Genomic DNA, 26,703 nt, shown 5'->3' on the forward strand with positions numbered 1-26,703 from the left:
ACAGTGTTAACTGCCCATTGCCAGTCATGTCGTCTCGTTCTATCGCAAAGAATCACCATTTGATAAGAGCGAGAGCAAAAACGGAAATGGATAGATAACACTGTGGCCGTGTGTACATGAAATATCGTCATAATATACCATAAGAGACTATGTGATAGATCGAAATATTGTCACAATCTTAACAACTAATTTACATGCTGAGAACTTTGAAATGAATGATTTTATCACTAAAATAATTTAGGCTGTCTTAGTTACAATTTTACGAGATGAAGAATCCATACATTTTGAAAAATACAAGGATGTTTAAAACTATTTAGTGAAATGGTCAGTGATAAAGATATTATTATGAATATAAATTATGAAGTATGATTATTACCTGGACGTACCTAATATTTAGTATCTGAAAAATAGAATTCGCTGAAGCAAAGAGAGCTTAGAGAGCGTACCTACTTTCAAACGGCTCAACTACAGCTTGATAAAATATGTTTATTAGGAATCCATTTTTATTTGCTTATTTAGTTATTTTCCGCCGACTTATATGACTTCAATCTTATCACCATCGTTGTTTACGATCTAAACTTAACTAAATAATTTAAACAATATCCTATCAATTGACTAGTGAGGCAATTTGTTACAATATACCTACGCGTGCAACAAACACTGTCTAAACCGTGAATATTACGTATTGTATAAACTTGTACATTTAAGTGGTTCTTTTTAAATACTTAAATTTTAAGGATGGCACAAATTAAGGGTGCGAACGCTTAGTTAAAATAATGTTCTTGGTGCACTACAACATAATAAATAAAATAAACCACACAAATGTCAACATATTTTCACTAAACAAAAATATAAAATCAAAATAAAATTACAAAAAACAATACTTTATCTTAATTCTTACAGCATTTTAAGTAATGCTGTATGCTCATGGATAATAAGTAGGTATTTAATAAATTAGAGTCAGTTTATTACCCTGACTGCTCAATTACAAACTTATTGTCATGCAATCAGAAAAAATTAAATCATTGCAAGCTCTCGTCAAAGTGAGCCTTCCACTAAGTTGCTGAGCAATCAAAGGACTTCATTGTGACAAGTACCTTAAAGTGCTTTAAACTTATGACTATTTACCACACCTAGAACCTAAGTCCTATTTGAGGAAAGGATCAGTTTAAACCAACATCTAGCATTCATCAAACATAAGACTCTCAAAGAACAAAATTAAATATTAGGTAGTAATACTAGTCATGAGCTAGATTAGATTTTCAAAAGATTATACATAATAAATGTTTTTTTTATTATATTAATGTGATTATTGCACTTGGTACGTACATTTTGATTTTAAATGATTATGTATCATTTTTTTTTTGCTAAGAGATCAAATTGGTTGTGATGATTTTCATTCAAACTAAAAAAAAATACTTTGTCATTGATCAAAAAGAAAACAAAATAGAATTTAAGTACATACATCTCAAGTTTCCCAATATAATCGATTATCAAAGATTTCCGGGCTTGTCAATCGTGTAAGAAGCAGGCACCATAAAATAAATCCTAAGAGGAAACAGCATACAATTACCACTCTTTGAAGCATAGGAAACTGCCCCACCTCGGCAAAGTTAGGAAAGCCCATGTGGTTGCAGAATATATGCGCTACGAGTGGGGCTACAAAGTGACCTGAAAAAAAAGTTTTAAATCATTTTGGATGAACAATATTTTATATTATACTCAATTAGAATTTAAAAAAAAAACAATTATTATTTATCTTACCTGTCCTAGCAAATAGATACGCAGAATAAGCACCAAACAGACTAGTATATGTGAATTGGAATGCTGGAAAAAAAGGAAACACCTTTGTAAATCAATCCATCAATATTACCAGGTATTAGGTATATTAACACAAAGTATGAAATTCTAAGATATACTCACTAGAGATCATTAATGCAGTTTTAAAATCATATCCACTCCTCATTCTTTCCAACATATGATGGAAATGAGCTGAAAACATAAAAAAATAAAATTATTATTATTATAGAAATACGGCTAAGCATTCAGTGAACTAAGTTGATGTAATGAGGCAATAACCATGGAATTTTTTTAGTCATTTTTACCTATGCCAAAAAGTAAAGGCCCTGTGAACACTGCTGTTAAAGGTTCCAAGCACTGCATGAGCAGTGGCATCATACAGGCTCGGAATACCCACTCCTCACTTAGGGGGGCCATGAAGTGGTTCCGGACCCATGCCAGGTCTTGCCAGCTGGAAACCCAGTACAATGGCTCTGCAAGTATAATAACAAACAGTTTATAAAGTAAACATAGAGATACAGACATCAACCATTGACAAATTATAGTATTTTTTCAGTAATCAAATACCTGCATACAATTTCCATGATCCAGACAGAACATGCATGGTCAAGGGCCCCAAAAACAAAACAGCTGTAAGAAACAAGGGAGCCACCATAGCAGTGATCAGCCCAGAACTTCGAAGTCCTAACTGCTCGTACATGTTCCCTCTATTTATAGTTTCTTCTGTTAGAAAATACTGTGTCAGGAATGGTGCCAGCAGCATCACACAGAAAACACTAAAAAATCTTCTTTTGATGGTAGTTGGATGGTCCCTAGAACGAACAACAATAAAATAGAAAAGGCGAGGATACTTGAGCCATTAAACAATGCGAAATATTGACGAAATAGCTACACGTTTTCATACCTGCTAAGTGTAGACCTCCAAACATATAAACTTGCTACATAAAAGAAGGTGAGTAACATACATGCAGATATAGAAAATAAACACGTATTTTGCTCCATTATTTCCAACCAATCCCCGTTTCTTCTTTGTATGAAAAATAAGAAATTAATTTAATACAATCACAATCCGAGCACTCGCTGAAATTCTTAATTTTTTGACAGTTTTTGACAGATAATTTCAGAATAGTGTTGTATGTATGTATTGGAATCACAATCAATTATAGAGGAATTAACGACATTCAATTGATTTAAGAAAAAATCGATAACAGCTACCGTTGAGACTGGTATCATACGTAAATCCTTAGATTATTTATTAATCTAAGCGTAAATCAAAGCTTAAGGCACATGATCATGGTTTTCTTAGACAAGAATTTTAACCATAATCTTTACATATGTAAAAAAAAGATTGATAGAAAATAGTATGGTTGCTGAAAGTAGGTATTGCTGAAACATTCTTTGCCAAACAATAATTTGGTAAAAAAAATTGCATTAAGTTGTTTTGCCAAACGAAAATTTGCGAAACGTTGTTTGCGATGTGATAATTTAGGAAACCTTTTTTGGCCGAACATTAGTAATCCATTGAGACTTGAGACTAGCCAAAGTAAATAAATAATTATTAATTTAGCAGTTTTGTTGCAGTGCCACCCCGGCCCCCCCGCTATGAAAGCGCATGAGTTTAATCTACATTTATTTGAACTTGAATGCGTTCTTAAGTTCCTATTTGTCTCGACTTTCATTGAACGACCTTTAAAGCCGGATCTCCACCGCACCAGCGCGTGTTTTGCCCTACACAAGTAACAATTAAAAAAATGTCAACATTTAACATTTTTTGTGGGCCATTTTGTTGAATATTGACATGTTTTTTGTTGATTGTTTAGGGCAAAACACGTGCTGTGGCCTGTGCTGTGGGTCTAGCTAGACAAAGGTGCACATTATAATCGCAAATCAGTCGAAAAGTGGTCGAAAGGCCTTTTTTGAATGGAGTTTTGAAGGATTCAATTTTACAATTCGATTAAAAAGTGAAACTTGTCTAGGAGGTCCGGCTTATGAACACACTCCATAATGTGAATCAAGTCGGTAGTGCGTTTGTTTTAAATGACCATCAATGACGTCCACTGCTGGACAAAGGTCTCCCCCCCAAGGATTTCCATAACAACAAGTCGGATATAATGTACTTTTCCGCTTTTTTTTAGCGCAGCACTACTTTTGACAACCGGTTAGAAATAATTATTTGCTCAAAAGACTGTATGCCATAGTAAAATGTGGAGTAAACAAAAAAAGAGTAACATCGATTGTGTTACAAATGGTGAACAAAAACCTGCCTTAACCAACTATAAATAAAGTCAAAAATTTGTATGCGTATGAAAGTCAAATATCATACTTTTAACTGTGTTTTATTGAAAATTTGAACAAAGATTGTTTAAACAAAATACACATTTATATAAATAGATAATTATAGAATATGTATTTGCTTCTTTTATGTAGAAATTGTAATAAATAATGAATAAAAGCCTTTTATAATTAATACGGAATGACAAACTTAAAAAAAAAGTATAACATTTTGTCAAATAACCCAGCAGAGGTCGCTGCTGACGCCGCCGCCATGTTAATCCGATCCGCCATATTTTTTGAAGAGTCGCCCATGTCTCGGGGGTAGTGTGAATATTTTAGTGTAATTAATTAGATAATGATTTTTATGAGTTAACTATTACAATTTTAGTGTCAGTGCTTAGTGTTAATCTTGTAGAACAATACATTTTAGCTCTCACAACTACTCATGTGGTGTAATATTGGTTTTCCCGTGCCGTTTCCCAATCTAATCTAAACAGAAAATGGCCGTCGGTTTTAGTGCGGGTGTCTCCTTTGTTTAGGGCTGGATTCTAGTGAAAATAAGTGTCTAAAGAAATAATGCCTAGTGCCTCGTTTTCCTCTTCGCGTTCTTACGTCCGTAGATCGCGAAGAAAAGGCGGACATCGGATACCTCTACCTTCTAGGACACAATCAAGTAAGTAATCCGGGTCGCCGATGTCGCCCCAATCTTTTACGAACAGCTCGATAACGACATTTCCATAAATGTGCAACATCCGAATTTTAAGAAAATATGGTGTAAGCTATTTAGTCTTTTCATTTGTGTATGAATCACCCAAGGTGGAAGCATTTCTGACATTGCAATTGAGAAAAAATGTTTTTCGGGCCAGCTACAAAGTTTTTATTTCGTTGATCATTGTTCTCCTTGCGTTGATTGGCATGCAAATTCACATCGTTTCTTCGCATTCCACGTTGGGTAAAGATATGAGTAGCGCATTTCAGTGACATTTTGCGCAATGTGGGTATTGATTTGCTAGCTGAAAACTTATTTTACATGGCATGGCGAAACAGCTGTTCTCTAGCATCTCCCATCCTATTGTGTTTTAGAAGTGGAGACAAAACATGTTTTCGTCTCTTTTTTCCTGAGGTACTAACATGTCAAACTCATTGATTTTTTGTTATTTTCATTAAACTGGTTTTGTATTCATTTTGTAGTATTAATGATAGGACATAAATGTGATCCTGAGCTTGAAAAGTGTGTTGTTTAATTATGTTTACAATATTCACTGAGGCTAGTTCATGAAGATAGTTTACTAACAATTTGTTGACTTATTCTGTTGTTAATGTTATCTACATGATAAGTAAAGTAGGTATTCATTGAATAAAATTTAATATAATTCTAGATTATAGATTATTGACTTTTTGAGTTTGAAGGGAAAAATGAAATCAATATGTATGAAAACATTATTTATAGTCTTTTCCAAATTTATGAAAAATCAACAGTGCTAAAAGTAACTCTTTTTAGGTTAAGATTTTTTTTTTTCTAAAAGTAACTCTTTTTAGGTTTCGGTCGAATATTGTTTGAAGAAAAGAACTCGTTTAATACAGGGTGTCATACAAATTCTCTTAAATAATCAACCGATTAGTATGGGGATATATTTTTTTGTACAACAATCCTTTTTGTTGTTTTTTATAATTGTATTAAAACATGCACTTATGAATTTATGATAAATTATTATTTAATTTTGTTGTTTATTTGTTTTTGCATCAACCATTAAACCACTTGGAAACTAACATGCTGATAACATTTGTTGTTATACTCAGGAACTAGGGTTTATCTACCCCCTAGCTAGCTTGGCCATGACTGTTAGATAACCAAATTAATGTATTAATCTGTTTTATGTACAAAAAATCTTATTTTTAGGTACAGTCAGTGTCAAATAGTTCGTGACACCCAAAGTAGTCAAAAGTTCGCAACACGTTTTTGTTGCAATTGGAATAATGTTATAATGTTGTAACTTTTTGGCTGCTTTGGGTGTCATTATTTACTATTTGACGCTGACTGCACATAGAGGATGTTAGAAATGTTGTTTTGTTTTGTACGCTCCATTAATCACTAAGCGCTTTATAGGATATAACTCGTAACTCATTTGTGTCATGAATTTGTGTAAATAATGTATAACAATATCAGGTTAATTTCAACACAGTCTATTTTAAACAATGCAATATTATTTGAGAAACTATTTAAGATTTTTATGAGATTATGGCTTTCAATGGGAAATTGTTAATGTTTACATCTAAAATTATGTGGTGCACGCATGAAAAAATTACAAGTAGTAATACCTGCATAAAGCAGAGGCAGACTGTGCTTCTCTAGTTACAGAAACACAAAAAAATATACATTATTTTGTTACCTTCATTGTTTTGTAACAATGTTACACACATGTAAAATGATAGCCTGCCATGTAACTAGCGATTTTTTCATGTAGAATAAAACCTTAAAAAATATTTTGTGAATAATTTAGGTTAAATAATAATTTTAACAAAAAAGTATAATGAACTTTAATTGATCCATTGTAAACATTATTTTGTTTGTGCCTGTAGAAGCATTAAAATTAGTTATTATTTTATCTATTTACTTGAAATAAGCAATTCAATAGATCATAGGTACTAGTTGGCACATAAATTAATTACATTGTTTATAGATTTCATTTTTTATTTATTATTGTCAAGCTGTGATTTGTTTGCAACAACAAATCTATGCTTCACTTATTGGCTATTTGCCTAGAAATGTTCAAAACTAATAAAATTACTAATATTAGATTATCATTAAAGTAGTTGTTATTTGATGAAAAATTTAAGAAAACTATTATTCATTCCACATGGCATAAAGAGCAAGTTCTAAAGCTAATCCCTAAATCCCCAGGCGAGCCATGTGAATCAGTCCCCTGCCCGAACAACGTAACCGGCAGTGCCATGGCGGCCACAGCGGCATGTGCCGGGCCGAGTGGCAGCGGCGGCGGCGGCGGCTCCCCACCGGTGCCCGCTGCCGCGCCCGCCACCACGGCCGGCCATCACAGCCCCTACGACCTGCGCCGCAAGTCGCCACCCGCGTACCACGAGCCCGGGCCCTCGGGCGCTTGCTCTCTACCGGCCCGGAAGAGGCCTAGGACGTAAGTACACTACTGTACTAACTTATTTTATTGCGGTCAAGCTACAGATCCAGCATACATGGGTAGTTGCAGCGGTGGGAACGAGAGGTGGCAATAGTCCCATATTCTTCTTCTTCCTCGGTCCTTCACTGATGAGGATCGCGACCACAGATAGTGTTCCTCCACAGACTGTGGTCATAAGCTGTGTGGACCGCACGATGCAAACTCCCGCCCACCGTCTTCCTCACCGCGTCCGACCATCTCGTCGGTGCCCTGCCCCATATTCTACTAACTTCAAATGTCTGATCTTATGAAGCAAGGTCTGAGGTGTATTTTTGGAGGTGTATCTCCGTCCGTCACTGATTGGCTTTTTATTGGCGGTCAAGCTGTAGGTCCTGGCTACACAGGAGTTGAAGCGGTGGAACAAGATGTGGGAATAGTCCCATATTCATAACTTACATTGCAAAGGTCTAGCGAAAAGCTTACAATCTAATGAAGCATTCTGAGTTTTCGTTTTGGAGGCGTTTCTCCGTCCTTCATATTTGCGGTCAAGCTAGAAGATCCTAACATTCCTAACTATACAGGAGTTTTATCAGGGGTGAGAACGAGAGGTGTGAATAACATGATATAAAATAGTGTCAAAGCGACTCGCTATCGACCCTTCAGTACCAGTCTGCGGTTTTTTCATGTTTTAGGATAAAAGGCTTTAAATCAGCTATGATGTCGAAGATCATACAATACATCCAAACTCGTCTACAAATTGATGGAAGGATGAGTGTGGCGTAAGGTAAGTGAAGTAAATAACTACATATTAAAAATGTTTTATGAATCTTGTAGTTGATTCGAGTTTTAGAATTAGTATCACAAAGGGGAAATCCTGTAACATTAAATACTGTACATTCCCGATACCGTATATCTTGGGGAATACCCGTGTCATTTAACTTACATTTAATGCAATTATTAAGGGTGTCGTGCACGATCTTGATTAAACCTTCACTACACTTGCACACACTTCACTTTTATTTTTACATGCGTAATTTTATTCAATTTATCCTCCAATGAGTTGTAAATTATTATACGAATTTCGTATTACGACAGCTCTTTCGGGAATCAAATCTCCATAAATTCCACACGTGTTTACTTTCAGTCACCTCGCCGTACCAACTGCATTTAATTTTGTCACATTCTTGAAAATGTGTATTATGAATATTAATAATGAATACAATGAAAAATGAATAAACAAATTAGTCATTGACGTTTATTCGTCACTGTTCATTCAGTCATTATTTTCACGACTTTGTGATTTGTATTTGGCAAATGGGGTATGTGTTCATAAGCATTTTTATTTAACAAATCAAGACGATATTATTACTGTCAGACATTTTAGTAGCATGCACTGCATCGCGCTTTCTTTACAACGTAAAGGTCAAAATGTCTTGCGGATGGTAAACAATTTAATAAAGACCACGGCACAGCTTGCAATCGTAATTCGCAGGGCGCATGTGAAATGGACTGGTTAGCTCGATGTAACAATCGCGCTCGACTTTTCTAGATTTTTCCAGACGCTACTTGAAAGAGCGAAATATGAAGTATTGATCATTATTTTGTGCATCACGTCCAATTGCAATTAGTGTATGAATGTAGTCGCGGCAAAAAGCTTGTTTGATTCCTAAGTACTTCGTTACATTGTATATTCATATACATTTACTTTACGTAAGTTAGCTTTCTCTTTACCAGATTGCTACTGATTCCTATTACCATATGTACCAGGATGTAAACGTTTATTCTATCTTCAATTAAATCAATAATGTAGTTTGTAATTAACATTACAATAATAGAATCTGGTATAGCGTAACTCGTATTCAGTTGCATTTATAGCCTGACCAGGAACATAAAAACCCTCGCCATGTTGCGGAAAACTAATGGTACTAATTTCTTTTAATGGCAACAGTAACTGAAAACTTCATTGACATGTCATCTTGCATGTCAGTCTATTGCTGTCAAAGTGTAAACAAACTTTATATTAAATGTGCGCAATTGATTTTGTGAATTAAATTGCTAAAATCTTTTTATAGTCGTGAAAGAAAAGTGGTTCACAATGTGTTAAAGTATTTGTCGAAGAGAAATACTAAGGGTTCGGACAATATTTTCATTGAATAATGTTTTCGACAAAGGTTGTCAAATTGACTGACATGTTTATCGCATAGTACAGTCCACTATGAAAATTAGCTGTGGTTTGTTTCAACTACCTATTTTAACTTTTTTGTCACTTTCTAAGTGTTGAATTTTATGGAATTGGGAAAGAAGTACCGAGTTTGAAGCATTCATGAGCAGACATTGCAGTTGAATATTCAAGTTCTGAATTTGATTATTGATGAATAATAAAATAAATCCTACTTACTCGATTGATGGTTTCATTTAATTTATTTAAACCAGGTTACCTATAATAATATTTTTTCGTTAATTTATGAAAAATTCCAATTTGCCCGTAATCCTGAATCCTGATACTATTAATTTAACACAGGTACGACTGTACTCAGTGTTGCACTATCAAATGCAATTGACGCGCCTCTATGCCAGGGTTTTTACGTTCCTGGTCAGGCTATAAATGCATAGTTTACGACATACAAATTGAAAATTATATTTATCAATGCCAAATCATGTTAGGGCCAATTTAAACAATAACGGAATTCGTTTTTAGTTTAAAACTTCTGTCGCAAACATCAAAAGGATGATAATCATAATGCGTTACGATTTGCTAAATCGATTTAACACGATGAAATGACAATGGAGATCGTAAGTATGTTTGGTGAATGGGAGGTGGCATCAGCTGCTGCACCGTCACCTTACAGTACCGCAGGCTCTTGCCAAATCTCACGCAGCTGAAGGTTGTACTTTTTCTAGGAGCCACCCACGCTCGTAATTATTACTCGGTAGGCCATCAAATTGCAAGGCCCTAAGTCCGTGTGTGAACAATTAAAATAATCGGAGTCCGCTACGATTATGATGGAACGCGACAGTTCATCAAGTACAAAATGTTAAACACCAATGGATCTTGCACTTTATGCTTTGTGCCGTGTGGTGACGGCAGAGTAGAATACATTTGTCACCAACCCCTACTCTTCCCGCGGGTGTCGTAAGAGGCGACTTAGGGACTACTACACATCAAACAGAGAACGGGCAGCAGCTTTCTCTGAAAAACATCAATCTTTTAAACTGCGATCTTCCAACCCGCCTGCCAAGCGTGGAGATTATGGCAAAACCCTCAACTATAGTGGAGGAGCCTCGTAGTCCAGCAGTGGACTGTATAAAGGGCTGTTGATGATGATATTGATGATCATGATGCTATTTTAATTAGGGCCCTAATCATGACGATTCGTAGTGTTAACTCAACGATCTTTGTCCTCAGGTCGCTGTCTCAGGGCGTCGACGTGTGCAATGTATCTCAGTATTTGCAATATGAGTTGCCCGATGAGGTGCTCCTGTGCATTCTCTCGCACCTCACCGAGCGGGACCTGTGTCGCGTCGCGCAGGTCTGCAAGAGGTTCAACACCATCGCCAACGACACTGAGCTATGGTAAGTGGAGCTAGTATCACACGATCGTATGAATCTGGTCTTGACTGGGTTTAATAGTTGTAGTTCTATGAAGCCTGGAACAAATTCTATCCTGATTAAACCTTATCTTCCGTAACGCGCTTCTGTCTTTGTGCGCGCGTGGCTCCGAAAATACTGTGCCTACCGATTAGGTTCATTTAAATTCGGACACACATTTAATCTTTGAGCTCTTGCTTTTGATAATTTCAATGGTGGCGTCGATTCTAGTCACTGTAGTTGCAAAATTTTTGCTATAATAAATCAAGAGACATGTTTTCTTTTAAAACGTATGTTTCTGTCCACATGTCGCCGAGTGAAACTTCAACTAAAGATTTACTACACATTACCATCAATAATTACATTTAAATTTTACATTTACATGATTACAACTAATTATAAAGGCGCGTGAAGAATACGTTGTGCCTAACTTTGGAGATAATTGTTTGCGGTGATCATGAATTAAAAATGTTGTTCTTATGTACATGGTAATGCTCATTTGAGTATAGTATCGTACTTTAACATTGCTGTAGCATCTTTTGATGCATAAAACATCAGTTCCGTTGTTGGCGATTACAGTTCCCGAAACTAGCTACTAACATGGAATGAATTTTGATGTTTCTTTAGATTCAGAACAACTTTATCAATCGCCCGAGTCGAAACACCTCTTTATTGATTCCTCAATCAATCTATATGACGCCTCTTTACTATCTACAAGTCTAGTGCACTAATAGTAACTGAGTCAGTACCTGAGGTATGGTATGGGAGTGGCACGGGAGGGTGATTTTGTGACGTCAACCGTCAGCGAGACTTCAGAGGTGCTTCAGACTTGCATGATTTGTCACGACATGTGTCACCCATCCCGCGCCGTTCCCATATCTGAGGCACTGATTCGGTTATGTCCTGTGGTTTCAAATAGTCATCATACACACACACACACACACACACAAAAAAAAGTACTTTTGCCTGTTCAAATCAAAGTATTGACGAATCCATCTTGTCAATAGGAAAAGCCTCTACCAATCGGTGTTTGAATACGACACGCCGCTCATGCACCCGGCGCCTTGCCAGTTCGAGTTCGTCCCTGCAGACGAGTGCGATGCAGAGAACCCGTGGAAGGAGAGCTTCAGGCAGTTGTACTACGGCATACACGTGCGCCCCAACTACCGTCCGAAAAAGGACTCGAGGATCAAACACTTTAACACAATAAGGGTGAGTGATCTTAGGAAAATTGGCCGATATTTGTAACGTTTTCAGGTACGCCAGTCTACACTATACTACGTGGACATGAGCGGTGATAATCCCCAAGATTACATCCGTCGAAGGCATCCAACTGAAATTTCAACAATGTTGTTCCAGAATTTCAGCTCAAGAAAATGTGATTCTGTAAATTGGTTAGAAAAAATAAAAAGGATCTGAGAGTTATAGCTCATCTGTAATAATTGTGAAAAATAGAAGAAGGCGACTAAACCGGTTGTTCTTTTTTATGAGCAATGTTAAAACTATACATTTTTAAAAGCATTTTAGTGGTTGTGGTTTTCCATTTCGGAAATGACTAGATCCCTTTTGTTTCGTCTGTAATAGTCATTGGGTGTGATGCTGTTTGTAGCTGTTAGGTTATGACTGGCATTGATGTATTTTGGCCGCCCGCCAGTTTGAGTTTTCAACTAATGAGGGCAATACCGATAGGACAGTTTCTAGGAAATAAACGGCACACTTGACTACCTTTGTTGCTATTTATAATTTGGATACTCTTATGACGTGGATAAAAGCAACTTTACTTGCCCAATTTGGGCTTTGAATTGATAAAAAAGGTTCACTTGTTTGTGTTTATTTTTATTTGTTTACACATTTTTTTCAGTCATATGCAGAGTGATCTGAAAACTTAATCAAAACATGTTATGCATACATTTACATACACTTGTGTGTTATTAATGGGTCCTTGTAGTTACAAGGACGAGGGCTTGATTTGTTAGTCACGCTAATAACACGTTTGGAAAAATAAAACTTTCATTACACAACCTCATTCACTAATATAGAGGCCTGTAGTGGATATTCTACTTTTAGCATCGATGATCGGCGTTTGAGAGTCACCAAATCTCAATGCAACATCGCATCAATACCTAAGCCGTATATTGATGCAACGAAAACGGGTCCAATACCAATCGTTGATGCTAAAGTAGCATGTCTGCTATGGCCCTTAGTTATCGCTCTCTGTCGCTGTGCGGCGCGCTGCCATGGCCATAAAGTGTCAGCGAGACGGCGGCCGTCACTCTGGCCAGATGGTCGGGCCATGGGCTCCCGCCCGAGGCCGGCGTCAGCCAGTAAGCTGAAGAAATAACATAACCAGCATGAGAACGGCACAATATTGAAGTTGCAAGGATCAGTTCTAGCAAATTAAAATGACTACCTAACACATTTTCACAAAATTCATGCTACTTTTTATCATTACATGACATTTAATTTTAGGATCTTAATATGAATGATTGGGATCAAATAATCTAATAAGCCCTTTACTATTTTTCCTGCATGACTGTTAAAAGTTGAAATCATTTTATACATGGTTGAGTTGTCTTGAGTACCTACGTCTTTCTTTTCAGATTTTAGCAATGATGCATGCAGTATGCATTGTGGCAAACCTTCTTATGCTTCTGACAGTTCTATTATTGTTCTTTGCCTTTAAAGTTTATACAACCTATAGTTCATTCAACTTATGATGGTGATTTAGACAGATAAAACGTTTGGTTTTATGATTCTAACTTTCTACGAATAAAAATATTGAGTTGTAAAAATCAATTTACTTTTGTGTGTTTTCATCCTTCCAAAATATCAATCACTAATCTTTCTCAATTAACCGAAACAAGAATTTCTAATTATTTATTAGTTTATTATTTAGAAAAAATTGTGAAAAAATATGAAATGAATTGCTTCTGCGTTAGTCGGAACTTTTGCTCATAGGGATGGGACATACACAATCGCAATAAATCAGTAATCGGCATGGTGGTCATCTTAAAATCGAATCACGATTATTATCTCAGGCAGGTCAAAGCTAAGTCAGTACGTGTGCGTTTGCCTTTGATGACGGTTTTGTTTTATGCGATTTCTCCACGTATTGTTTGTTATTGTTATTTTGATGTTTTATTGAATAAAATGCATATATTTAATTCTTTGTGATTTATTTTGTACCACTAAGAATATTTACGTTTATTCCATTTCCAGATAGTTCAAATTCATAGATATAATTTTGATCAAGATTAAAAATCAAACAAATAAAAGGCGATTAGATTTCTATAGAAAATATTCTCGATTCTAAAAAATATCGATTAGGTTTATAAGGAGCGCCTCACTAAATAGAACTGTCATAATCACCATCTTACGCTGAATGGACTATAGTCGGACTGATTTTTATGTGTTCGGCTTTATCAAAGCCGCAACGTGACTTCCATATTGTGTCGTATGTACATATACTACATTACCATCATCGTCTAACCTTCAACCACTCGCAGGCGGCTCTGGAATACGTTGAGGAGCGCGGCGGCGGTTCATCGGCGTCCGGCGGAACGGCGGCGACCGGCGCGGCTTGCGCGTGCGGCGCGGGCGCGTGCTCGTGCCGCCGCACGCCGGCCCACCAGCCCGCTTTGGTGTTCGTGCACGCTGGCCTGTACCAGGAGGAGTGCCTGGCCATTGATACGGACGTGCAGCTCATAGGTAACATTACGTGAAATACTTTTTTTTTGTTTTTCACTCTTTATTTGGGACAGCAAACAGTTACATCGAGGGCTTGTGCTACTTAAATCTTAATAACTTAACAATTTTGTAACAATTTTGCTAGCACCATTCTCCACCAAATAGGATCAATAGTAGTATAATGCGGAGCTAGATAATCCAACAAAATTAAACATTGTTATATTAGTAACTTCGCAGCATTCGAAAATTTCTCACTAAAGCTAGGTACGCTCCATTCTCCGCAACTCCTTGCAACTAGAGAGATAGTTTTAGCAAGTTTGATGTCTACAATCGGCAGTTTAAAATTTTATAGTCTGTGGTAGTGGTTTGATTTTAAGACATTGCATTTTGTGGCCTTGGAAATAAAATTTCCTAACATGTTTCTTAACATTCCCAGGAAACGACGCTCAAAGCTGCTATCTAAAAATTTAATGATTTTTGACTTATAATTTGAATTGTTAAAACTTTTCCCACCAACAACTAGACGTGAGTAAACTCACTGGTACACATCGCAGGTTGCGCCGCCGGCAACGTGGCGGAGTCGGTGGTTCTGGAGCGCGAGGCGGAGTCTACATTGACCTTCGCTGAAGGCGCGGCTCGCGCGTACGCCGGTCACGTGACGCTGAAGTTCTCGCCTGATGCAACCAGCACCATGCAGCACCACAAGCACTACTGCCTCGAGGTGTCCGACAACTGCTCGCCCACCATCGACCACTGCATCATACGCAGCGCCAGTGTCGGTGAGTCCACACGTCACCATTGATAGCTAGTGAGGCGGAGTCAACTCTGACCTACTCTGAGGGCGTCACGTAACGCTGAAGTTCTCGCCTGATGCTACCAGCACTATGCAGCACCACAAGCACTACTGCCTCGAGGTGTCCGACAACTGCTCGCCCACCATCGACCACTGCATCATACGCAGCGCCAGTGTCGGTGAGTCCACACGTCACCATTGATAGTTAGTGAGGCGGAGTCAACTCTGACCTACTCTGAGGGCGTCACGTAACGCTGAAGTTCTCGCCTGATGCTACCAGCACTATGCAGCACCACAAGCACTACTGCCTCGAGGTGTCCGACAACTGCTCGCCCACCATCGACCACTGCATCATACGCAGCGCCAGTGTCGGTGAGTCCACACGTCACCATTGATAGTTAGTGAGGCGGAGTCAACTCTGACCTACTCTGAGGGCGTCACGTAACGCTGAAGTTCTCGCCTGATGCTACCAGCACTATGCAGCACCACAAGCACTACTGCCTCGAGGTGTCCGACAACTGCTCGCCCACCATCGACCACTGCATCATACGCAGCGCCAGTGTCGGTGAGTCCACACGTCACCATTGATAGTTAGTGAGGCGGAGTCAACTCTGACCTACTCTGAGGGCGTCACGTAACGCTGAAGTTCTCGCCTGATGCTACCAGCACTATGCAGCACCACAAGCACTACTGCCTCGAGGTGTCCGACAACTGCTCGCCCACCATCGACCACTGCATCATACGCAGCGCCAGTGTCGGTGAGTCCACACGTCACCATTGATAGTTAGTGAGGCGGAGTCAACTCTGACCTACTCTGAGGGCGTCACGTAACGCTGAAGTTCTCGCCTGATGCTACCAGCACTATGCAGCACCACAAGCACTACTGCCTCGAGGTGTCCGACAACTGCTCGCCCACCATCGACCACTGCATCATACGCAGCGCCAGTGTCGGTGAGTCCACACGTCACCATTGATAGTTAGTGAGGCGGAGTCAACTCTGACCTACTCTGAGGGCGTCACGTAACGCTGAAGTTCTCGCCTGATGCTACCAGCACTATGCAGCACCACAAGCACTACTGCCTCGAGGTGTCCGACAACTGCTCGCCCACCATCGACCACTGCATCATACGCAGCGCCAGTGTCGGTGAGTTCACACGCCAACATTGATAGCTAACGAGGCGGAGTCAACTTGACCTACTCTGAGGGCGTCACGTGACGCTGAAGTTCTCGCCTGATGCAACCAGCACTATGCAGCACCACAAGCACTACTGCCTCGAGGTGTCCGACAACTGCTCGCCCACCATCGACCACTGCATCATACGCAGCGCCAGTGTCGGTGAGTCTACACGTTCGTTTCAGCCAAATGATGTCCACTGTAGGACAAAGACTTCCTCCAAGGATTTCGATAATGACTGGTCCTGCGCTACCCGCATCTAAGGTCCCAGGGTCGCAGAGTCGTCAACACGGCAGGACATCAACGATCGCCAGCAGCAGTGACATACGACTCTCCTCTAATCAATAAAATCTTACGCGTGTGTTGAACATGACCTTAAAAATGTAGTGGTCAATACTAAGAACTTGTGACTTCCTTTCCTAACTCACTGTAGCTCATAGTGACTCGCTTTACGTGACAGAAATAGAACCATTCGAAACTTTAGACAAAGTTGTTGGCAAACCTCAAACATATAATTCTTTCCCACAGTTGGTGCAGCGGTGTGTGTCAGTGGCGCGGGCGCGAACCCCGTGATCAAGCACTGCGACATTAGTGACTGTGAGAACGTGGGGCTCTACATCACGGACTACGCGCAAGGAGCTTACCAAGACAACGAGATCTCGCGTAACGCGCTGGCCGGGATATGGGTCAAGAACTTCGCCAACCCTATCATGCGCCGCAACCACATACATCACGGTCGTGATGTCGGAATATTCACCTTCGAGAATGGACTGGTGAGTTGAATATACAATACCTACATCACGGACTACGCGCAGGGAGCTTACCTAGATAATGAGATTTCCCGCAACGCGCTGGCCGGGATATGGGTCAAGAACTTCGCCAACCCCATCATGCGCCGCAACCACATACATCACGGTCGTGATGTCGGAATATTCACCTTCGAGAATGGACTGGTGAGTCGGATTTGCAACACTTGTGTGCAGTAAGGAAGGTTTAAGTACAATACATTGTACCTGTGCGAAGCAGAGGGTGTGTATTTATATTTCCGGAGAGAGGTTTACCTTCAAACAAGAAAAAAGTCGAAGTTTAGGCCAGAAGCAAGAATACCTACATTATGAAATCGTAAACATATCCTATCATTGCAATCTGCTTCTTTCGTTTACCTCTGGTAAATGGAAGAGGGCTCTGATCCTGCAGTGAAGACTAATTGACTTGATGATGACTATCACAGATCTCAATCACTAATAATCTTCACCCCAACAGGGCTACTTCGAAGCGAACGACATCCACAACAACAGAATCGCCGGGTTCGAAGTGAAGGCCGGCGCGAACCCCACCGTCGTGCATTGCGAGATCCACCACGGACAGACGGGCGGCATCTACGTGCACGAGTCCGGCCTCGGGCAGTTCATAGACAACAAGATCCACTCGAACAACTTCGCGGGCGTCTGGATCACGTCCAATAGGTGAGTTGATGAACGTTGTCATTGCGAGATCCACCACGGGCAGACGGGCGGCATCTACGTGCACGAGCCGGCCTCGGGCAGTTCATAGACAACAAGATCCACTCGAACAACTTCGCGGGCGTCTGGATCACGTCCAATAGGTCAGTGACCTTCTTTGGCATTTCATCATAGTAACTCCTTGTGATACTTGCAGAATTGCCTAATTTAAGTGGCAGTGGGCGGGGCTTATAGCTCTTAGAACTGTCTACTGTTGAGGAAGAAAAGATCTCGAGTGGCGGGCGACCGCGGATCGGTAGACTGATCTAATGAAGCGCTAGTCCGGTCGTTTTGGAAATCCTTGGGAGAGGCCTTTTAACAGTTCCAGCAGTGGATTCCTAGAGTTGATTTTACGACAGCGGAATCACCAATTTAGAAAATAATAGATGTGTGTTGTTTAAGTTTTGTCTCTTGTCTATTTTACAACACTATTTTCGCTTCACCAAATACGTGACGATCAAGTTATTCTTTGTTAACCAAATTGGTCTACATTACTATGCCATGAGGTTACAAATAAAAGCTACTAAATGTAGCCAACATTTGTCTATTACCTAAATGGAAACTAACAGCTTTCGCTCAAAGTACTTTTCGTTGATTTTTCTTGAAGCTTATTTGAAAATCTTTTCAATGTTCCTCCTTTTATTACAGCAATCCCACCATTCGTCGCAATGAGATTTACAACGGCCATCAAGGCGGCGTGTACATATTTGGAGAGGGCCGCGGTCTCATTGAGCACAATAATATTTATGGAAACGCTTTAGCTGGTATACAGGTATGTTGATGACATCATTATGACATATTATCTGTAATTGTTTTATAACGAACTGGTGTAATACCCACATTTTAAATGTAAAACTTTTCTACATCTTAGGATGTGCTTATGGCCGTCTTAAATCTACTGGGGGCCCTGGGCATTTGCGACAAGCGGAGCTCTTTTCTTCTAAAAAAATATAATAAAAATAAGGAAAATGCTTTCGTATAAAACGAGTATGTTACGGCAGCATTTACAGGTTACTGTTTAAATTAAAATTTAGCTTTTTAAGAGCTGATAGAGAGCCCCGTCTATCGCGCAGTCCTTATGGCACATGCCTAGTGGAAAAAAGGCGCCTAAACTCTGTTCTAAAACGTTCTATGTATCACGTGACAGATTCGCACGAACAGCGACCCAATAGTGAGGCACAACAAGATCCACCACGGGCAGCATGGAGGTATCTATGTGCACGAGAAAGGGCAGGGACTCATCGAGGAGAACGAGGTGTATGCCAACACGCTCGCCGGCGTGTGGATCACCACAGGCTCCACGCCTGTGCTGCGCCGCAACCGTATCCACTCCGGGAAACAGGTATGTTTGAACCCTAAACAGATAGAATATAGTTCGGTGACCCCAAGCTACCCATCCTTATCGCTCGTACGTAATTTTATTGCTGTCGCGCTCTTACAGCAAATAGAATAGAATTGAATAATTTTTTATTTGAAAGAAAGACATACAAGCAGGAAAAACATAGGTACACAATGAAGGAGATACACAAATTAATGTACAGATAGCTGCTTGTGCCCCTCTGACAAAAAGGCACCCGCTCACATACATCAAGACCGCGCCAGGGCTTGTCTCGAAACTGATTTTCAGCGGGGGCCCTCTGTTGTCAGCAGGGGGGCGCAATGTACAGGGAAAGAAGAAGAAAAACAGGGCAATCATACAAGAGTAAACAAACAAAAAACACCATAACCATTAAAATTACATTGAAATTCAATTCTATTAAAATTGTATTTTAATTATTCATTTACATAACTAAAACATTTATTTAAAATTATTAAAATTAATAGAATATAGTTCGGTGACCCCAAGCTACTCATCCTTATCACTCGTACGTAATTTCATTGCTGTCGCGCTCTTACACTCACTGCGGCCGCCCGTCGCACAGTCGCGAGCATTGTCTGCGCGAGCGACAAGGATGGGAAGCTTGGGGTATTAAACGAAATTCTATCTGCTCGGCGACCGGACTTTAGGCCCACACAGAATATCCACCGCGCTTCGATCGCGCACAGCTCATAAGCGCAAGATCCAATGTGGACGCACTGCGTGCAAGTCGGTGTGGGCCCTGCACACGGCTCTTTCGAAGTTGCGGTTCTTTTGTTTCTTTTTACATCTGGCGACATCATGCGGTACGCCACTCGACCATGAAGGTAGTTAAATATTAAAAAGAAATTTTTAGTGGAGTCTTTACAAACTGGAAAACTTTCCATCTCAAAACCAAAAAGAATTAAATGTGAAATCTGACATCTTGTTATAAGTCGATGTTCTAGGGTATATAATCTATTTACAGGTCGGCGTATACTTCTACGACAACGGGCACGGGAAACTAGAAGACAACGACATATTCAACCACCTATACTCGGGCGTGCAAATCCGGACCGGGAGCAACCCGGTGATCCGGGGCAACAAGATCTGGGGAGGACAAAATGGCGGCGTGCTGGTCTACAATGGCGGTCTGGGCCTGCTCGAGCAGAACGAGATATTCGACAACGCCATGGCCGGTGTATGGATAAAGACTGATTCCAATCCCACTTTAAAGAGAAATAAGATTTTTGATGGCCGAGATGGGGGCATCTGTATTTTTAATGGAGGAAAGGTAATTATGCCAGTTGCTGAGTCTAAATACGATCTTAGGCCCGGTTTCCACCAAGGTGGAGCGGTGAAGTGTCGGGCGGACAATTTTTTTTTATAGAATTTGACAGCGGCGCGTCGCGTGTCGGAGCTGTGCGAAACAGCGAGGAGAAGTAAAAATCATGAATTCTGATTGTTTATTCAAAACACTTCTCCGCTCCGCTCTGCTCTGCCTTGGTGGCAACCAGGCCATAGAAACACATAGTTTATCTATTTAAATATTCGTAAGTCGTTCTCTTAGGCCCAGAACAGACGGTGAAACGAAACTGCAACTTTGTGATGATTCTGATGAATGAAACTGAGACTGAAAGTTTCAAACTAGTCGCGTCATGTGTGGTCTCTCAACGGACGCTATGACAGAAACTTACGATGCAACTCAAAAGTAACTAGCAGTTGCAGTTGCGTTTCACCGTCTGTTCTGGGCCTTACAGTGAAGATGAAATGAATGATGCTCATGATGATTAATCTTTCCTAGGGCGTGCTAGAGGAGAACGACATATTCCGCAACGCGCAGGCGGGCGTGCTGATCTCCACGCAGAGCCACCCCGTGCTGCGGCGCAACCGCATCTTCGACGGGCTCGCGGCTGGCGTCGAGATCACCAACAACGCCACCGCCACGCTCGAGCACAACCAGGTAACGGCAGTTACCCTGTCTAAAACAGTGCCCAGATTACGCTAATTTTTAACGTCTCCAATACATACGTGCTTTTTCTCTAAAGCCTGGTCCGTGAGCACGTAGAATCCCGTCCAATGACCCCAAGCTGCCCATCCTTGTCGCTCGCACGTAATTATGTTGCTGTCGCGCTCGCACATTCACTGCGGGCGCGCGTCGCACAGTCGCGATAGCAATATAATTACGCGCGAGCGATAAAGATGGATATCTTGGGGTCATTGGACGGGATTCTACGTGCTCACGGACCAGGCTTTAGTTGCACTCCGTTTTTCATTTCAGCTGAGGTGCAAATTCGGTATCACGGTAATGGACGTACCTTCCTAGTATTTTCATTGTCATATGAGATTACGTCTATGCTTCGTTTCAACTAACTGTCAAAACGACACCGCTATACGGATTTGTCAAAACAGCTGATGTTCGTTCGTCGTCCGGGCCCGTTGAAGATGAAATTTTTTAGCCCAGGGCAATGGGACTCCCAACGCGAAATAAGTTGGTGGCAGTTTATTGAGTGTATTCAGCTTAGGACCTACGCTAGACTTGTGCGCGTGCAAGGAGCACCCAACGCGTGCGCTCGCCTATTAGTTGCCCCGCGTAGTATAAAATAAACCGCAAGCGACCGTGGCATGCGCCTGGCCCCGCCGCACGTGTGAATACTCGACTCACGCTTCCGTGCCACATTGCGGAAGAAAGAAATTAGTTCCTCCTTGGTTGAGGATTCCGGGTGAAGCTCGCTTCCACCTTCGGCCTGATCATCACTTACCATCAGGTGAGATACAGGCCAAGAGCTTGCTCGTTGTGGATAAAAAAAAAAAAAAAGTTGCACGACTTAGTATGAGCGGCGAACGCTGGCGACCTGCGCCCGCCCCCGTCGCGCGTCAGATACTCTACGCACGTGTCCGCGCTACGCTACATTACGCTGCTCATAGTGTTTCTCGAGGAATTTTAGCTTAGGCCCTTATCGTTTGGCTGTGTTTACAGCCGTGGACACAAGTATTTTTTGCCGCGTACTAACAGTTTGTGGCAGTTGTCTCGCTTGATTCTATTAATAAAAATAAAAATTACATACTGCCGAACAGAACCTCCTCCTTTTATGATTAATAGCTGACCCGGCGAACTTTGTTCCGCCTTAAATGGCAATAAATAAGCAGACTTTTTTATTTCGAACGGGATAAAAAGTATCCTATGTCCTTCTCCTGGCTCTAAACTACCTCCCTGACAATTTTCAGCTAAATCGGTTCAGCCGTTCTTGAGTTATAAGCGAAGTAACTAACACGACTTTCTTTTATATATATAGATTAATAAATGATACGTCTATGAATCACATAGACAAAAAGAAATCTGAATAGCAAAAGTCGTTGAAATGTCATTTAAATTACGTTCTGGGATTATCTTATGAACACTAAAGTCAACTTCCAGCTAAACCCCATTGTTTCTGCCCCAGATCTTCAACAACCGCTTCGGCGGGCTGTGCCTGGCGTCGGGCGTGTCGCCACTGGTGCGCGGCAACAAGATCTTCAGCAACCAGGACGCCGTGGAGAAGGCGGTCGGCGGCGGGCAGTGCCTCTACAAGATCTCGTCTTATACGTCCTTCCCGATGCACGACTTCTACAGGTAATATTGGGCTTTATTCCCTTACAGGAAAGTTTAAAATTATTATTGAAGAGTTATAGTTTCATCCACGAAGACGCGCTCCACCAATTTTTGGTCGAGGGTGCGGGGAGTTTGATCCTAGCAATCCGAGCGTCATTATAGATTCATAATTTAGCGTGTACCGATAACATTCAAACATTAGCGGAAGAATGGTGGGGCGTGTCTTCGTAGATGAAACGATCTATACGCGGTGTTGCACTCGCAGCGACGAAATAGGTCTTATGAAGTTACACTGCTGAGTGGTAAAGTGGTTCTATATGAACTTTTGAAGAAATTGCTCTGTTAGAGCAGTTTACTGGGAAGGGAAAGGTGTTGGTTTCATATCCTAATATTAATATCAAAGACAGATACTCTTTATTGTACACCACATAAAACTGGCTTAAAAAAGTAATACATGTTCAATACGGGGCAACTTAGGAGTGGTGATTGATTTGTTAGAAATGAAAGCTCATTATAATCTTTTGTCATTTCAGGTGCCAGACTTGCAATACGACAGACCGTAATGCCATTTGCGTGAATTGTATCAAAACATGCCATTCTGGTCACGATGTCGAGTTCATCCGTCATGACAGGTAATGTATTTTACAACCATTAAATTATAGTGTTTAAGTACATAGGTGTATGTAAATGTGCATTCTGACCTTAACCCTTTAACGCACACCCTAACTTTTTTTTTAATTCGCTATATTTCTAAGTGGATATATATTCTATAGCGTTATTTATAACAACATGTATTAATAAAATTATCAGAAACTAGATATTTTACGAGAAAATACAAAAAAACTAGTGGTCAGTATACTGACCATTGACCGTTCTGCATCACTAAAATCACCAATATTCATGTGAAATCACTGGCCAGTAAACTGGACACTTATAAAAAAACCCGGTTATTTTTATGTAAATTACATATTAAACTAAATAAAATAATTGCGTATTTAGTTATCAATCTTTAATTAGGCTAAAAACATAATATTCAACAGAGTATCAAATAAAATGATTGTATTTCTTCTTCTGAGCCAAAAATAACATGAAAAAAAACAAAATTAAAAGTTTTGTCAACTAAAGTAAACATTATATAATAATTTAGAGACAATATTATGTTATAAAATAAAAAAACGTGAATGAAAACTCAATAAACCCAGGATTATTATATACATTATCCACAAATATACATAATTTTGTATGAAAAAATACCTAAACAGTTATAATAATGGGGTATAACTACCGAACCCGTATATTTGGGCTTATTATGTTATTGTATTATAAAAATTAATAATATACTCAGTATAAAACGATATAATTTGTGTGTAAAAATCAAAACATATAAATATGAGACCACCTCAAATTCACATGTGTAATTTCTACACAAGGCTTTTTCAACACACTAGTCTGTTTTTAATTGCAAAAATAACATGTTTATTTTACGGTTTTCGACTATATTTTCACGTGATGATAAAGTATATACTATAACATTATTATTTTACTCATCTTCTTTACGAAGATATGTTTTTACATTGAACTACACTCGGAAATATGTATCGTCTGCTTGCAATGGCAGCAAATACTAGTACGGGTGTGCACAGTGGCCAGTTGACAGGCCACCTTAAAAAAGAGCGCGATTTTTTGATTGCGTGCGACGTCCTTGAGCGCTGGCTCGTTTCTAGGCCAGCGTGCTTTATTGGCTATCGTTTATGATCATAAGGTTCGACATTGTTACAAAAATCATTGAATTATCGGCCGTAAAGTGACTGTCCAGTTTATTGGCCACTTTGTATGGGCCGTCCTATAAAGGGTTAAAAAGGTAAACAATCTGCTTATTTAAATTTCAATAATATTCGCAGTGTTAAACATGCAAATTCGATTTACATAAAACAATATATGACGTGGGAATTCGCTCTTTAACCGCAGCATGTTTTAACAAGAGTTGAAATGGACCGGGGTTACTTCGAAAAACATCCGAAGTTTCGAATGTCGCTATCCCTCTCACGCAAAGCGAGATGCCATCGCGAGCGACGGTGACAGACCCGAAACTACGTAAACGTGTTTCAGAGTAGCCGTTAGTCTGAATCAAAATTGCACCTAGACTCCTTCAGCTAAAAGTGATTTTCCTTTGTCCAGATTCTTCTGCGACTGCGGCGCGGGGACGCTGTCGAACCAGTGCCAGCTGCAGGGCGAGCCTACGCAGGACACAGACACCCTGTACGACTCGGCCGCGCCCATGGAGTCTCACACGCTGATGGTGAACTGAGTGTCCCCGCGCCACGCCGCCCCCGCCCGCTGTTGTTGTTCCAGGCCCTGCCCCCCTTGATCCCTCCCTGTCCCCGCTGACACAACTCTAAACTCTACTCTGTCCGGTATAGCCGTAACGGGAATCCCCGCGGAGTAGGCCCTCTGACACGAATGGAGCGAACGTTTGTAGTGCCTAAACTTTTTTTTTTCGAGTCCTAATTAGATGCTAGCCGATAAGTCGTAATAATTGTCGGCCGTTTGGTGTAGTGGTTCGAAACGGACTACTATTCCGGAGGTTGCGGGTTCAATTCCCGCACAGTACAAACATTTGTGTGCATGAACATATTTGTTTGTATTGGACTGGGTGTTTTCTATGTATAATATGTATGTATTTACAAAAAAAAAAAGTATTTAAGTATGTTTATATCCGTTGTCTAGTACCCATAGTACAAGCTTTGCTTAGTTTGGGACTAGAAGCGCAGTGTAAAATGTCCAAGGATATTTATTATTAAAAAAAGTGACTACGACGTATCCTGTTGGCTCAAACAGTTTACCGGCTTGATTTGTGAATGAAGTGTAGTTTTACTCGATTTGAATCTCGTGATGCTGCGAATCATTCCGAGTCTAAAACTAAGGGAATTTATTTATCTTCTTCAAAGCATAAAAAAATACTCTTATTGACACTGGGTTTGATTACAGGATTTATCTCTATCTCAAACCTGAGTTGGACTATCTCCTTATCTGTTCTATCCAGTAAATGAAAAAGCAATAATAAATATCTGTTTTATAGTTGTTGAACAACTCGATTTTTTTAATCTTTTCTTTATTTTTTATACAAAGAAGTTACATCGAGTTGTAGGAATCGAGCCGATCGATGATGGAATCGCGGCAGGATTATATTATCAAATATCGAGTAAAACACACTTGTCTCTCGTGTCACTGTGTCGGCTCTGTGGAATTTTATTTCTAAAGATGAACGCTCAATTTATTCAATCCATTCGTGCCAGCTCTATCGAATATGAACGTATAATCGCGGTAAGTCGCGCGCGGCCTCCATCAACTCTTACTTGATCCTCTCCCTCACTGCTGTAGCGTTTCCTTTTCTAAACGCCGTATTGGTAGTTAGGGAAAAGTGATCAAGTCAGAGTTGATAAGAATGGTCATGAATCTCTATTTCCTTGGACCTACGTACCTTTTATTAGTTGAAACGGATCTTTGGAAACGGAGAAGCGTGAATCGTTCTCTAGTTTCTGGGTGACGCGTTTCCCGCGCGTGTCTGGTCCGTTCACTCGGCGAAAGGTTATGCGCGTGGCATAAAGACGCACAATTCACGCGCGTGAGCCGCGTTCCCCAGAGCTGATGGCAGCGCGAGGCCGCCGCGACCCCGCAGCGACGACTCGGACGTATTTTGCAACTTTGTACTTTCTAGTTAAACAGCCGACTCGCCTTTCGGCCGCGTTTTAAATAATCGGTACTTAATAATTATGTATTTCGTCGAGTAGTGTCATGCATTCCCGAATCGTAATCGTCCTATCG

The 26,703-nt window shown here is 40.3% G+C and overlaps 2 protein-coding genes across 3 annotated transcripts; one reads left to right on the top strand and one right to left on the bottom strand.

Moving 5' to 3' along the window:
* Positions 1 to 256: 256 nt before the first annotated feature.
* Positions 257 to 2,802, bottom strand: Sras (Ras converting CAAX endopeptidase Sras). Its single transcript, XM_028314613.1, has 6 exons — positions 2,705 to 2,802; positions 2,368 to 2,612; positions 2,106 to 2,273; positions 1,924 to 1,992; positions 1,765 to 1,827; positions 257 to 1,671 (listed from the first exon to the last, which is right to left on the bottom strand). Exons 1-6 carry the CDS (start codon positions 2,800 to 2,802, stop codon positions 1,469 to 1,471), a joined length of 846 nt encoding a protein of 281 aa, XP_028170414.1. The 3' UTR covers positions 257 to 1,468.
* A 1,547-nt stretch (positions 2,803 to 4,349) lies between these two features.
* FBXO11 (F-box protein 11) lies at positions 4,350 to 25,387 on the top strand. 2 transcript variants are annotated; one of them, XM_028314594.1, is made up of 16 exons: positions 4,350 to 4,747; positions 6,977 to 7,223; positions 10,612 to 10,779; positions 11,802 to 12,006; positions 14,301 to 14,502; positions 15,036 to 15,260; positions 16,977 to 17,094; positions 17,275 to 17,401; positions 17,712 to 17,914; positions 18,599 to 18,722; positions 19,098 to 19,292; positions 20,275 to 20,580; positions 21,091 to 21,249; positions 22,730 to 22,899; positions 23,412 to 23,510; positions 25,057 to 25,387. In XM_028314594.1, the coding sequence occupies exons 1-16, from the start codon at positions 4,651 to 4,653 to the stop codon at positions 25,184 to 25,186; spliced, it is 2,775 nt and encodes a 924-aa protein (XP_028170395.1). In that variant the 5' UTR covers positions 4,350 to 4,650; the 3' UTR covers positions 25,187 to 25,387. The 2 variants fall into 2 exon arrangements, with proteins under 2 accessions (XP_028170395.1, XP_028170396.1); XM_028314595.1 differs by lacking the exon at positions 17,275 to 17,401 and having other exon boundaries at positions 16,977 to 17,221.
* Positions 25,388 to 26,703: the final 1,316 nt, after the last annotated feature.

This window comes from Ostrinia furnacalis, unplaced genomic scaffold (genome assembly GCF_004193835.3).
Source record: "Ostrinia furnacalis isolate ACB-3 unplaced genomic scaffold, ASM419383v2 OfSCF4827, whole genome shotgun sequence".
Lineage (NCBI taxonomy): Eukaryota > Metazoa > Arthropoda > Insecta > Lepidoptera > Crambidae > Ostrinia > Ostrinia furnacalis.